Source organism: Equus quagga, chromosome 3 (assembly GCF_021613505.1).
Source record: "Equus quagga isolate Etosha38 chromosome 3, UCLA_HA_Equagga_1.0, whole genome shotgun sequence".
NCBI lineage: Eukaryota > Metazoa > Chordata > Mammalia > Perissodactyla > Equidae > Equus > Equus quagga.
In genome coordinates this window covers 69,350,182-69,363,101 of record NC_060269.1, presented here as the reverse complement: position 1 = coordinate 69,363,101, position 12,920 = coordinate 69,350,182, and the positions used below count along the sequence as shown (strand labels likewise).

Below are 12,920 nucleotides of genomic sequence, written 5' to 3'. Positions count from 1 at the left end.
GCGCTCTTTCCCCCGGGGCGGCGGGGGCGCTCTAGGACCGCAGGTTGGAGGGGTCGGACTCCGGGATCTGCAGGATGCGGCACACGGCGCGGATCGGCCGCACCAGCTTCTGGGCCGAGGCCGTGGGTTGCGCCATGGGACGCCGAGACTCCGTGCTGCGCCGCGGGGAGGGCCGGGCTGGGGCTGGGGAGCGGGTGCCCCCGGAGGGTGAGAGGGAGCCGGGCCGGGGGGAACGCGCGCCCCGGGTCGGAGATGGCCGAGTTGGGGGAAAGGCCAGGGGCCGGGGGAGGGGGTCGTGCCTGGAAGGGGGGCCGATCCCGGGACCCAGTAGAGAGGCACCAGCGAGGGCGCAGCAGGGCACAGCGCAGCTAATGGAGGGAGAGCGCGGCAGAGAGCGCAGCAGGACCTCTGATCGCCATCGCCAGACGCGCAACTGAGAGTGGGGAAGCTGCTCCGCCGGTTTCCTCCTCCAGCACCCTGCGGGAAACAGGAGCCCGTGATTCGGCGGCCCCGCCTGGGCCTGCCCCCTCCCAGGCCCCGGGGGCTTCCGCCAACGCCCCGGCGATGCCACCGGCTGCGCACGGGGAGAATGAGCCCTTTGTTCCCCCCTCCCCCCCCGCGGCACCCGGGCGCCTGCCGAGAGAGGCTCCCCCGGGGCAGCGTGCCAGCTTCCCAGCCGCCCCACCCTCCCGTGGGCCCGGCCCCGGAGCCTGGCAGGCGGGCAGCACCCCCACCATAGGTGCCAAGCCCGGGAACTGGAGCAAAGGGCGGGAGGGGCCGGACCAGGCCATGGTGGGGCGGGGTGCCCCTAGGGGTGCTAGGGCACGGCCGCTGGGAGGGGGCAGTGCCAGAGCTGGCAGGGGCAGTCGGGTTCTCACGGGTCAGGGATGGGTGCTCTGACCCACGCCAGCTGCCCCATGCCTGCTGGACCACTCACTCCTGGTCCTTTCCAGTTCTGACACATGGGCACACCCTACCAGCCGGTGTCTGCCGTGCCTGGTCCTCACGTGGCCAAGCTGCTCTTCACGTTCCCACCCAAGCTTCCTCCCAGGGCCCAAAGGCACAGTGTCCTGTGTTAACAGTTCTGGGAAGGTCTAGGATCTAGTGTCCCTGCTCTAAGGGCCTCAGTTTCACCAAGTGTCTGGAGAGGAGGTGGGACCTGCTGAGCTCCACCACCTGCTCCAGCCTGGTGTTCTGGGGGTCTGCCCCATCCCGTGTTCCTGGTGCTTCCAGGCCCAGGGCTGGAGAGGAGCCCATGGGCGTGGCTCCTGGGAGGGAACAGAGAAGAGAGAGGAAATGGGAAAGCAGGGCACCCTCCACCCTCCACCCGAGGAAGCATCCCGGCTCCTCTGCGGGGGTGGTTCCAGAGCACAGACACAAACAGACGGATTCAAACACACACAGACAGATTCAGACACACAGAAACCCACACGCCCAACAGGCGCTTCCCTTCCCCTCAGGCACCCACCTCCCACCCCATGAGGACTCTGCCTCCCTGTGGAAGCCATCCTTGGCCTGCCTTCACTCAACCTGGTACAGAGGTAGCACCACCCCACCCAGCCCCATCCCATCCAAGGGATGAGTTCTCGGATGGCTCCAGCCTGGTCCCAGGTCACACCCCCATCCCTGGAGAGGGGAGCCAGGAAGAGCCAGGAGGAGCCTTCCTCCCAAGAGACTGGAGAGGAGGCAGTTGAGGGGAAGAGGAGGGGTTCCGAGGAGAGGAGGCCTGAAGGGACTGGCACCAGGCAGGACTTGGGTCATGTTGGCATAGATTCACTCAGATCCTTTGCCTCCCCCCAGAGGCCCGTTCTGTGGCAGGGCAGGCTGGTAGGGGTTGTTTACATGGCTAAGTTATTAACACTCCCTTCCTCCCCCAGCTCTCCTGAGGGTGGCCCGGACCTGACTGTGCCAGGGGAAATGACTGCGGAGGGTCTAACACTGACTGCAATCCCAAGGCCCCAAGCCCCAGCCTCTGCTCCCAGGCTGGCTCCAAGGAGCAGACGAGGGGCTGGGGAGTGCCTGTGGTCCCCCATCTGTGTCCTCTGGCAGCTGAAGCTTGTGGGAGAGTCCGGGTTGGGGGGAGATTCCTACAGCTTGGGGCCTGGAAGAGGCTGGGCAGGGCAGGGTGAGAGCCTGGGCTGTCTGGGGACCTAAGGACCTGTCACTGTCATCGCCAAAGGGGATAGGGACTGTCCTGGGGGAGGACAGACGCGTCCCCCACCTCACCCCCCGTTGCTATGTCTGCTTTGTTAGGTCACCGTCTGTGGACTAGACCGGGACTCTCAGGACAGGTTTCTGAAATGCCCAGGGGCCACGGGTGGCAGGGGTGGGGGGGGCGGGGAAGAAGCCCTGTTCCATCCTCAACGGCTCCCCATCCTGCTCCCCAGGCCCACCGAGCCTTGTAGCCGGCTGTTCTGTGCCTGAAGACAGAGCAGAGCTGAGGAGACACACAAAAGACAAACACACAAGGAAAGCCACACACGCGTGGACACAATGCTGAATTCGTGGACAAAGGCAAACTGACCAGCACCTCCAGCCATGTGGGGGCCCACCCCGGCCCCACCCCGACCCCTGGAGCACTGACACACACACACTGATACACACATTCATGCTGACACGCACAGCAGCACTCAGAGCCACTGCCCTGGCGCTGTCCCCAGAGCCCCTTACCTGGGCAAGCACTGTGCCCTCGGGTGGAGCAGCCCCCTGCCCAGGGGAGGGCAGCAGGCGGGGGCGGGGGAAGGAGCCCCGGAGAGTCAGGCCAAGCTGCCACTAATCCGGGCGGGGAGGGGGGGGGCACCCACGTCAGAGCGGGGACTGCCGGGTGGAGGGCATCTGAGGACATCCCCTCCCACACACGCGGCCGTCTGGGCACCTAGCCCTGCTTCCCCGGCCCCTCCATCCTTCAGACAGCTGAGACTGGCCTCCCCCCCCCCCCCCCCCCCACCCTTGTGGCAATGCCTGGGGCGGGGGCATGGGGGAGGGGGAATTCTGGGGAGAATTCTCCCAGGCCCCCAGGGAGGGGGAGAGGAAGGGAAGTGTGGAGATGCTCTTAGAGCCAGGAGGAAGCTCTGCAGCCATGCCCCCTCCGTTCTCACCCACCCAACCCACATCCCTGACCTAATTCCTCTTCTCAGTGGAACCTCCCCAAGGCCCCTCCTCCTTCCCCCCTGCCCCCCTGCCACAATCTAACCACCCCCTTCTGCCCCAGGCCAAGGACCTTCTGCCTAACAACCCCAGTTCTGCCCCCTGAATTTCCTGAGCAGCGGGCATCATCTCCTGCCCTGCTTCTGCCCCTTACCAGCTATTGGCATTGCAGTCCCTGATGTGGGTGGGGGACAGTGGGTGAGAACCCGAGTGCTCATCTCCTCAACCCCCTCAAGGGTGTGGCAGTGCCAGCTAGGACTCCCCAACTTAGCCTGGGCCAGGGCTGTGTTGAAACAAGAGGCTAACTACACAGTCACCACTGAGAGTGACAGCGAAAAATACAGCAGGGGGGGCCAGTGCACCTGGAGGTCAGAGGCAGGGAAGGGGGACCAGGACATGGAGGGGCCACAGGCTGAGAGGGGCTGAATAGGCAGGGAGACAGAGGAGTCGCCTGACAGGTCCAAGGGATGGTGGGCGGGGGGAAGGAGAGAAAAAGGAGGCTGGAATGAAGGGCCACTTGCACCTGGGAACCTGGGGGCAGTGGAGGTGGCCCTCAGAAGCAGGCAAGGTGGGTAGAGAGGCTAAAGAGTGAGCCCGAAAACCAAGCAGGCCTGGAACCTGGGTCCAGCAGAGGTGTGTGATTTCAAGGGGGCGGGCCAAGGCTGCTGCATCTCCTTACCCAGTGCTCAGCCTGGAGCCTGGCACACCTGTGCTCCAGGCCAGTTGGAATGGAGGCCCAGCCCAGATCCTGCCTGGAACAGAAGCAGTGGACACACTGGTGGATAACAGAAAGTTGAAGGCTGTGGTCAGGCCAGAGCACAGCCTACCCTCCCGGAGGGGCCAGGAACCCCATGCACAGGGAGGCAGCGCCGGGCAGTGTCTCAGTGACTCTCGGAAGGACAGGGAAGGCTGTGAGGGAAGCCCAGCCCACGCCCAGTGCCCCAGTCCTGGGATCACGTGTATGCGTGGCCAGACAGTTCTCCAGAATTTGGAATTCTCTGCGCCCCTTCCCTTCTGGCCCCAGGATGTCTTGGAACCTGTAGGACTGAAGCAGTCATTCGCCTGTGGTGGGCACCAAGGAGATGCAGGGCACAAAGATGGAAGCACAAGCCGTCCCCACCTGGACGAGCTTATACTCAGCGTATTTGCTCTTTTACCAGCAAACTGTCACTGAAGGCTCTTAGGTATCAGGCCCCGTGCCAGGCAGTGGGGTGACTATTGGAGTCGGGCATGTTAACAAATGATTACAAGGTGCTTCTAGTCCCCCCCTGGGGAAGGCCAGGGAGCTTCATGCAGGCAGTGATGCTGGAGCTCAGAAGTAGGAGAACAAGTGGGCCATCACCAGCCACACATGTACGACAATGTTTCACTTTGGCTAAACTAGCACTTGTTCCAGGCTGGGATACAAGTGAATGAGGTGCAAGTCCGTTCCTTCTGCAGTCACAATGCAGTGGGAGAGAAAACACCATGTGCTCAAGGCAGAAACGGGAGTCCATGCAGGAACAGAGGGGGCGTGGTCTGGAGGGCTTCCTGGGGAAAGTAATGTCTGAGTGGGGTTCAAAGGGCAAACAGGAATATGACAGAGTCGGGTGGGGGAGGAAGAGCATGTCAGGGGAACAGCATGGAGCCATGAGACCATCAGGATTGATGAGGGGAACACAAAGCAATTCAGGCTTAGGGGAGGCCAGTCAGGAGGAGAGGGGAGGATGGTGGACACACCAGCACAGGCCACGGCATTGTGTGCCCTGGACGGGGTGAGCGGGCCAGCAATCAGGAGCCTTGGGAGCTTGAGGAGGGGTTGGCAAGTCAGGGAAGGCTTCTCAGAGAAAGCAGGTCTTGAAAGAAAGCCACAACAGGCCTGGAAAGAAAGACTGTTGGGAGGGTAGGAGATTCAGATGGCTGGAGCATAGGCCTGGAGGCTGATGCTGGGGTGACTATGATGTGCTCAGGAGACAGAGGAGCGGCTTGGCCCAAGGAAGGAGCTGTGGGGCCGCAGGGCTCGCGAGGAAGCTGCAGGGCATCCTGGGCCTGAGGAAGCATCAGCCATTCAGCCCAGGGGCCCAAGTGACCCTAGGAATGAGGGCAGGGGAAGCCCTAGCTCCTATGGAAGGTCCCTCACCACCCTACACCTTCAGGCCTCTCCCCAACCTCCACTCCCTTTGAATTTTTGTTTCATTCTGCTGGCTCATCACATCCTCCTTTGTTTTGTTCTCCCAGTTCAGGGCTGTGGATCCTGCCATTCCACCTCTACCAAGGCAACTTCTGGGCAGGCTTGCATCAGGAGACAGGGCCCCAACCTAAGTCAGCATGATCGTGCACAAGTTGCTGCACCTCTCCAACTCTCAGTTTTTCCACCTGTAAAATGGGTTTAACCCTACCTAATAGGCTTGTCGGGAGGATTTAAGGAAACCACCTCTGTAAAATGCCCAGCACAAAGTCACGCACACAACCAGTGTTTGATATGTGCTACTCTCTTTCTCCTCGCCTCCCAGGCAAGAAACATCTCATTTACTTAAGTCCCACACAGCAGTTCAGTACGCCGGCTCTGAAGCCAGACTGGCTGGTTCAAAGCCCAATTCTGCCACTTATTAGCTGTGTGACCTCAGGCAAATTACCTGCCCTCCTGGTGCCTGTTTTACCATTTGTAAAATGGAAATTATAATAGTACAGACCTCTTGAAATTGTTGTGAGGATTAAATTACTATGTGTCGGGGCTTAGAGGAGCACGTTCTCGGTGGAGCCATTACTAGATTTTGCATCCCTAGTATCTTGAAACATGCCTGGTACCTGACAGATGTTCAATAAAGATTTTTTGAATGAATAAATGAAGAGATAAGGCAACATCATGATGCAAGAGAACGCCAAGATAGGAAGTCACTGAACACCAGTATGTGAGGAGCTAAACCACCCTGGCAGATTAAGCGCCTCTTCCAACTAAAACCCGGATAATCCCCACACCAGGAGTTAACCCACACTCCTGAGGTCACTCGGGGTTACCACGCCATTTCCCTCTTGCCGCCAACACTCTCACCCACCTGTTTGCTTAGTCAAAGGTGGGAAGGAAGAGCTGCCATGGGGGTGGGAGAGTGGAGCAGCCCTGGGACCCTGAGGTGAGGCCAGCATGTAGGGGCAGGAGGGCAGAGCCCGCACCACTGCCCCAGGAATTAGAGGAGGGGAAGGAGTGGAGCCAGCCCAGGCAAAGAGCCTGGGTCTTCAGAGAAGAGAGGAGACTGATGGATGGAGCAGGCTGAGGACCAATGAGCAAAAGCAGCAGGGGGGGCCAATGGAGGCTGCGCTGGAGCTCCCCATCCTCCCTCCAGCAGCCAGTTGCCAGCCCCCTGCAGGGCAAGGCTCTGGCTAGCCCTTGAGCGCCGCCCTCATTGACCTGGAAGCCGGGGGCAGTCCAGACCCTGTCAGCTGCTGCCCTCTTGCGGCCACTCCACAGAGGTGCAATGCTTCCAGGGTTACTAGCATTTACAGGAACTCAGCGCCCCTCTCCCTCAGGAGCACCTAGAGACCCTCAAAGGCCCATGGAAGAAGGTGGGCTCCCCAGGCCTAATCTGTGCACAGATCCAGATAATTCCCAAAGGATCACACTGCCTGAGCTCCCTACACACCTTCGCTCTCACTGGTTTCTACTTCCCGTCAAGACCCAATCCTACCTGCCCCCGACCAGTCTTCTTAAACTCTGACCCCTCTCTGGGCTGGTCCCGTCACTCTCCCATCTATATTCTCTGAGGTCCCCAAGAGCTTTCAATGACAGTCCTTGCTGCCTCACAACTATTTTGTCAATGGCAATCTCCCCTGGAAGACTGGGCCCCTCTGGCAGTCTGTCTGTCCTTTTAGCCCTCGTCCTAGGCCGAGCCTGGCCTTAGCAGACTGTTTAATAATGTGTGTGCTGTGAGGACTTGCAATACAAACCAGGAGAACAACACTTTCATGTAGCTATTTATCAAAACTGCACAAACCTGACCTCATTCACCAACACAAAACATACAACCAGGATACACACAAGGCCTTGGAGAAGGCTGTCAAGTATTTGGAAGGACAGGAAGGAATGAAAACAGCTGGCAAGGTTTTGGGTTTCATTTGCAGGGGTCTGGGGAGGGCTCTGGTCCCACACCCGGAAGGCGGAGGGATGAGAAGGGCAGTAAACAGCAGCGTGGGCCCAGCCCGCTTTGGCCCATAGCCAGTACGTCCCTGCGTGTGGCCCGTAACCAAGAGCAGGAGCCGGCAGGGCAGAGCTCGGGCAGCTGGTGCGGATAGGCTGGACGTGCAGCCAGAGGCTCCTCAAACAGCCCCCAGCACCCTGCAGGGCCCGAGGTAAGACTGGGCCGGGCTCTGCAGACCCTAGCTGTCCATGTCTGAGGGCACGGTCTTTTTCCTCGTCCGAACCTTCAGGGAGCGTGAGGTGCCCTGGGGGAGAGAGCAGGCACACCATGAGAGGTCTGGGCTGACGTCCAGGGCAGCCTTCTCCCTTGTCCCTTCCTTGCCACTGACCTCCCGCACCAGCGGCTTCTTCCTGCTCACACGCAGGCTCTGGCTGCGGCTCAGAGGCTTCTCTCGGGGGGGCCGGGTTTGTGGCTGCGGAACTACCTCTGTATCGGACCAACACTCGCCATCAGTGTCACTGTCCTGCAGGCCCCCTGACCGGTACCCTGTGAAGGAGAGGGAGGCAGCGCAGTCTGAAGGCCTGGGGCCGAGCCAGGCCTTCCTGTAGCCCTGGGGGAAACCATAGCTTGCATGGAGGATGCCATTTTTCTGGGGACAGCTCTGGTCCCTCTGCCCACTCACCGATGGGTGGCCTGCAGTGGGGAACCTGGTCCTCCAGGTAGAGGGGATCCTGGTAGGTGGGGGCAGTATCAGGGATGGAGCGCAGGTCCTGCATGGAGAAGCTCCGCAGCCTTCCAGCCAGCGCACCCTGACTCTGCAAGGCATGGGGAGCTGCTGTGTCACCTGGAGGGAGGGGCACGGCTCCCAGCAGGAAGAGACTTCAGCCCAGGGAAATCAACAGGTGACCTGCAGGTAGTCACTGGGGCACCGGCCTCACAACTGAGAGCAACTTGGCAAGCTTCTAGCCCCAGGCCTTTGTGGCACCAACAGGAAACTAAGGCCCAGAGAGCAGGAGCGGCCACTCGCAGTTAGTGTCAGAGCCAGGGAAGTCTGAACTCCATGCTCCATGCTCCTGCCAATACCCCACCTGCCACCTCTCACCCCTGTTCCCCAGCACAGACAGCTGCTATCTCTCGGCTCCCTGACAGTGAACTAGACTCGCCCAAAAGGCACTGGAGAGGGTGCTGGAGGACGGGGGCCCAGGGCACCTTGGTGGCAGCCTGCACAGCGGCTGAAGCAGCAATGTTGAGGCCCCGCTTCCCAAAGCTGAGCACTGTCTCATAGCTGCGCTCCTTGGCCTGCACAATGTAGGTGTCGATCTCCTGCAGAAGAGGGAGGAGGAGAGCTCAGGTGGACAGCTGGAGTCACTCTTCCTCTGCAGCCCCAGAGAAGCCACTGCATGCCACACCTCCCAGCCCACCCCCACCCACAGTGCACCACAACCACCCCGACCCACCCACTCACCCACTCCTACACCTCAATGAATGGCCATGCCCCATCCTCTGCCCCCACCATTCCCAAAACAACTTCCAGCTGGCGTTTCACACCCTCAAAAGGTCATTAACATGTGCCCCGACTTGATTATCCCAAAAGAGGAAGAAGGCTAGGCTCCGTCAAGATCCCACAGCTAAAGAGCAGCAGGACTAGGATTAGAACCCAGGTGTCCTTCAGTGTCCCGAAGCCCAAGTCCAGGGCCCCTTCCCTCACACCCTGCCATGCTCTCCTCCCTGCCTTCACGCTGGGGCACCTTCTCATGGCGGGACAAGGATGGGTGGACGAACTTGCGGTAAAGCAGGCTGGCCCCCTTGGTGTAGGGCGAGAGCAGCCACAGCACAAAAGCAATCTTGATCTCATAGTAGAAAGGGAACCTGTCAGAGCACAGCGGGACAAGGTTAGCCAGGGAGCCAGGCCAAGGGTGGGCCACCACTCACCATGGCCCACAGCCCCCCTACACCCATACCAGGAAATAAAGATGTCCATGAAGGTCTCCACTGCCATGAAGAGTGCAAAGACTATCCAGTACATCATCCACCGGACCTGGGAGGCAGGGGGCAGAGGTCAGGAGCCAGTGGCTGAGCCTGCTGAGCCAACTCCCCTGTCCTGGGCTGACCCAGCCCAGAGATTCCAGAGAGCCTGTCCCACTGCATTCCCTTGGCATCTGGCTGGCCCTAGAGAGTTGCCTCTGAAACACTGCTACTCATTCCTGTACCCACCTGCAATGGGCTTCACCCACAAGATCCTGCACAGGCACCCAAAAGCCCACCCTTCATCCACACCCACTCACTCAAGATACACCACCCGATTTTATGCCCCTGGAGGAGGGGGAGGCCAGCTCAGACCTTTCCCACCCTGCCAAGTCCTACCATACCCACCAAAGCTTTCGTCCCACCCCACCTGAGTCAAGCCTTCCTGCCCACCCCCACACTCACATATTCACGAATGTTCTTGGTCTTCACAGCCTTGTACGAAGCATAAGCTGGGTACAGCAGCCCAAATACCAGCCTAGAAGAGCAGCCAGAAAAGAGACAGGGAGAGTGAGGGGCACCATGCCCCACTGCCCTTCACCAGGTGGCCGCCTCCCTCTCGGTGTGAGGTGGCAGTGCCTACCCTGTTCTCCCCCCTGGCTTGCACAACCTGCGCCTGAGTCAGTGCCCTGGAAGCTGCCCTCCCCACCTTGCTGTTTACAAACATCCCAAGCCTGCCCAGGCCTGCCCTGGTGACCCAGGGATACATGATGAAGGGACAGCACACAGTCACTCAACAAGGCCGGTGGGAGGCAGACTTCTGAGCTGGTGAGAGCACCAGACTGTCCCCTCCCATGGACGTGCAATCAAGCCCAGGGCCACCAGACCAGCACTGCCACGGTGCAGACAGCCAGGTGCTGGAGTACTGAAAGGTGAGGAGGACAGAGCGGGACGCCGAGGCCAGGGTGGTGAGTCACGTGACTGACTACTCAGCCGGGAAGCAGGCACCTGGATTCTCCGCCCACAACGTGCCACCACACCTGGTGTTTGCCCAAGGGCTGCGGGCCGGCCTGTGGGCCGGCCTGTGGTCGTCCGCCCCACGCACCCGTCTGCAGTGTGTGAGTTCGGGAGGGATCGCCATCAGCACGGGAGGCTTTGGGGGTGGGGGGACAAGTACGCCCTGCTGGATGCCGAGCGCATGCCCGCAAGGCCGTTAACCCTTGTGGCGAGTGGGGGAAGGGCGGGGGGGGGGGGGACAGGTGTGACCGAGCTTAGAAAGTCCCCTTTCTCACCAGACGTTCCCAGCTTCCACCCCAGGGGCGGACTGGCACCCGGGGCTAGAGGGAGTTTGAAAACTGCCGTACTCACACCACCAGGCGACAGATCATCCAGGACACCATCCTGCAGCCTCGGGGGTGAAGGGAGACCACCCAAGAAGACGCCAAGAGGCACGCTCCCGCGGGGCCAGGATGCGGAGTCAGTGGAGGAGCGGGAACGGAAGGGGCACCCCCAAATCGGAACCTGCCGCTCCCTAACTCCGCAGAGCGGCTAGCCGGAAGAAGGGGGAGCCCAGCAGGCCGGGCAGGCAGGCCACACACGGAGGCACCGGCCGGGAGCCGGTACCGGCTGGCGCGCTCTTCTGCCCGCCGCGCCGCCCGGCAGTCACGACTTGCACTGCTTGCCGCGGGGAGCCAGGCGTTCGGCCCTCGCGGGGCACCACGGCGGGTCCGGGCCGGGGGTGGTGGGTCGCAGTCCTCGCCCGAACGGTCCCCGCGGCCCAGGCGCCTGGCCCGCCGCGGGGCGGAGTTCCCAGCTCACTTGAAAGTTGCACGGCGCCCGGCTCTGCCCAACCCGGGTCGCCGGCGCCGGGCGCAGGCGCGCTGCAGCCCCGGGGGGCGGGGCGAGGGCGAGGGCGGGGGCGGGGCGAGCGCCCTGCTCCTTAAAGCGGCGACGCTCCGCCGCCTCGCAGGTGGGCCCCGAAGATTGAGCAGCCCTCCTAAGCGGGAAAATTAGGGTATGAGATGCGGCAAAAAAAAAAAAACCAAGGTGGGGCGGTGGAAGGAGGAAAAAGGAAATTTGAACTCAAGGTTTCGTGGTCTTCACTGGCTTCCCCCTTTTGCCTTGTTTTTCCCCTCTGTAAAATGGGAATGGGCTTATGATGGGCCAGGGTCCCCCCTCAAGGCCCAGGCACAAAAGTGGCTTGGCTGAGTGCCAGCAAATCCGGCTCTTGCACCACTGGGTCAGCAGTCAGGAAACGCCTCAAAGACGCTGAGTTGACCTATAGGGAAAGCGGGGAGAAAGTATGGGTGAGGGAACCTGAGGGACTCATCGCGCCCACCCGACTCACCCTGAAGAGTGGGCTTTGGGAGGGAGTTGACTTCGCGGTGGGATACCGGTCCAGGGCACACACGCCTGCGCAGGCTGACCACGATGATTTCAGAGCTTCCAGGCAGAGGCCCTAGCCCCCCATGCCTTCTTCCCCAGAAGTTTGAATAGGTGGAAACGTATTCCTGTGAGTCCAGAACACAAGTATCCCTGAGGGCTTCATAGCATCAACGATCGCCATTTTGTAGTGCATTTTTGTGCGCAGGGTCTTGATCCTTTTTTCCCATTTAGGAAATAGGCTTGCTCGGTGACGAAAAGAAGCTTGCCCAACGTCACCTGGTGGCACTTGTTGGATAAACGTTTGGCTTGATCCGTCGTCTGAGGGCGGCCCTGGGAGGGGACAGGGAACGTGGGAGCCCCCCGCCCCCCGGAGGGAGGTGTATACCTGGAAGACGACAGGAAGCTCAAAAGAGAAGGCAAACTTTGCTGCCTCTACAACTTTCCACGTGGGGTTGCATTCTTTGTACCTCTTCTGCTTAGGGCCTCATGCCTCACTCTGACAATGGGTAACACAGCATTCCCCTCCTCCCTGCTCCCCCAGCCTCGCCTCTGCCTCGGGGCCTGAGGTGAGGGCGACAGCAGAGCTGCCGAGAGCTGTGGAGTGGGAAACTTGGCAGTTATTACTTTTTATTAGAGCCATATTAACACCCACCACCTATCAAAAGGATGGAATAGGCAATGATGGGGCCAGGGAAAGGAGGTTTCTTGGGAATAAATAAACACACATAATGATTATATGGTCTTAATTATTATCATCAATTTTATTGCTGTTGCTGGGTGTGAGAGCTTGCAGTGAAACCGGACACAGGAGAAACTCCCCCGAGGCCCTAAGGCCTCCCTCTCCCTGCCTAACCAGCCCCTCACTCTGGGCCCAGCTCCTACCCTACATTGGAGGAACGCCCAAGAGCTAGGATCCCACCATCCATCTCTAGGCATAGACATTGTAATCGAGGTGAAAAGTATCCTTGTCTCCTTGGAGCAGAAGGATGTGACTGACTCAGTAGGGGACAAGCTCAGGAGGAGCAGAGGGTTGCCGAAGAGGGAATAGCCATCCGTTCTTTGGAGGTGAGGGTACCTGGGCTGACCGTGGGCATGTGAGCCACAGGTACTTTGTACCTGCTACAGAACGGCCTCCTCTCCACCAGCTGCCCTCCAGAGTCGCACACCTGACCTCAGCATCACAGGCCTCTCTTTCCCTCCAATTCACTGGGTTCTCGAGAAGCTCTCCTGTGCCCACTCTAAGCCCACCCAGCTAGGAAGGTCTCTTGGTGGAGACTCCTGGTGCCGATGACTGTGCTTGGGACATCTAAG

The 12,920-nt window shown here is 60.3% G+C and overlaps 2 protein-coding genes and 1 long non-coding RNA gene across 4 annotated transcripts; 1 reads left to right on the top strand and 2 right to left on the bottom strand.

Moving 5' to 3' along the window:
- Window positions 1–3: 3 nt before the first annotated feature.
- Window positions 4–3,067, bottom strand: HRURF (HR upstream open reading frame). The gene is made up of 2 exons (XM_046656615.1): window positions 2,671–3,067; window positions 4–477 (listed from the first exon to the last, which is right to left on the bottom strand). The coding sequence occupies exons 1-2, from the start codon at window positions 2,843–2,845 to the stop codon at window positions 32–34; spliced, it is 621 nt and encodes a 206-aa protein (XP_046512571.1). The 5' UTR covers window positions 2,846–3,067; the 3' UTR covers window positions 4–31.
- Window positions 3,068–7,082: 4,015 nt separating this feature from the next.
- Window positions 7,083–12,317, bottom strand: REEP4 (receptor accessory protein 4). 2 transcript variants are annotated; one of them, XR_006887951.1, is made up of 8 exons: window positions 10,593–12,317; window positions 9,690–9,762; window positions 9,221–9,297; window positions 8,970–9,128; window positions 8,469–8,582; window positions 7,942–8,074; window positions 7,648–7,805; window positions 7,083–7,563 (listed from the first exon to the last, which is right to left on the bottom strand). XR_006887951.1 is itself a non-coding variant. In XM_046656614.1 (8 exons), exons 1-8 carry the CDS (start codon window positions 10,622–10,624, stop codon window positions 7,498–7,500), a joined length of 774 nt encoding a protein of 257 aa, XP_046512570.1. In that variant the 5' UTR covers window positions 10,625–12,314; the 3' UTR covers window positions 7,083–7,497. The 2 variants fall into 2 exon arrangements, 1 of the variants encoding a protein (XP_046512570.1); XM_046656614.1 differs by having other exon boundaries at window positions 9,008–9,128; window positions 10,593–12,314.
- Window positions 9,769–12,344, top strand: LOC124237190 (uncharacterized). The gene is made up of 2 exons (XR_006887952.1): window positions 9,769–10,342; window positions 10,520–12,344. It is a non-coding gene; the product is annotated as an uncharacterized LOC124237190 (long non-coding RNA).
- The last annotated feature ends 576 nt before the right edge of the window (window positions 12,345–12,920 follow it).

Bases quoted from the DNA above. Each gene is read 5' to 3' on its own strand.
- HRURF (XM_046656615.1), bottom strand. From the start codon at position 2,845: ATGTCCTCAGATGCCCTCCACCCGGCAGTCCCCGCTCTGACGTGGGTG. The intron at 478-2,670 runs GTAAGGGGCTCT...TGTTTCCCGCAG, and splicing joins AGGGCACAGTGCTTGCCCAG to GGTGCTGGAGGAGGAAACCG.
- REEP4 (XM_046656614.1), bottom strand. From the start codon at position 10,624: ATGGTGTCCTGGATGATCTGTCGCCTGGTGGT. The intron at 9,298-9,689 runs GTGAGTGTGGGG...CCTGCCTCCCAG, and splicing joins CCAAGAACATTCGTGAATAT to GTCCGGTGGATGATGTACTG. The intron at 7,564-7,647 runs GTCAGTGGCAAG...TCTCTCCCCCAG, and splicing joins AGAAGCCGCTGGTGCGGGAG to GGCACCTCACGCTCCCTGAA.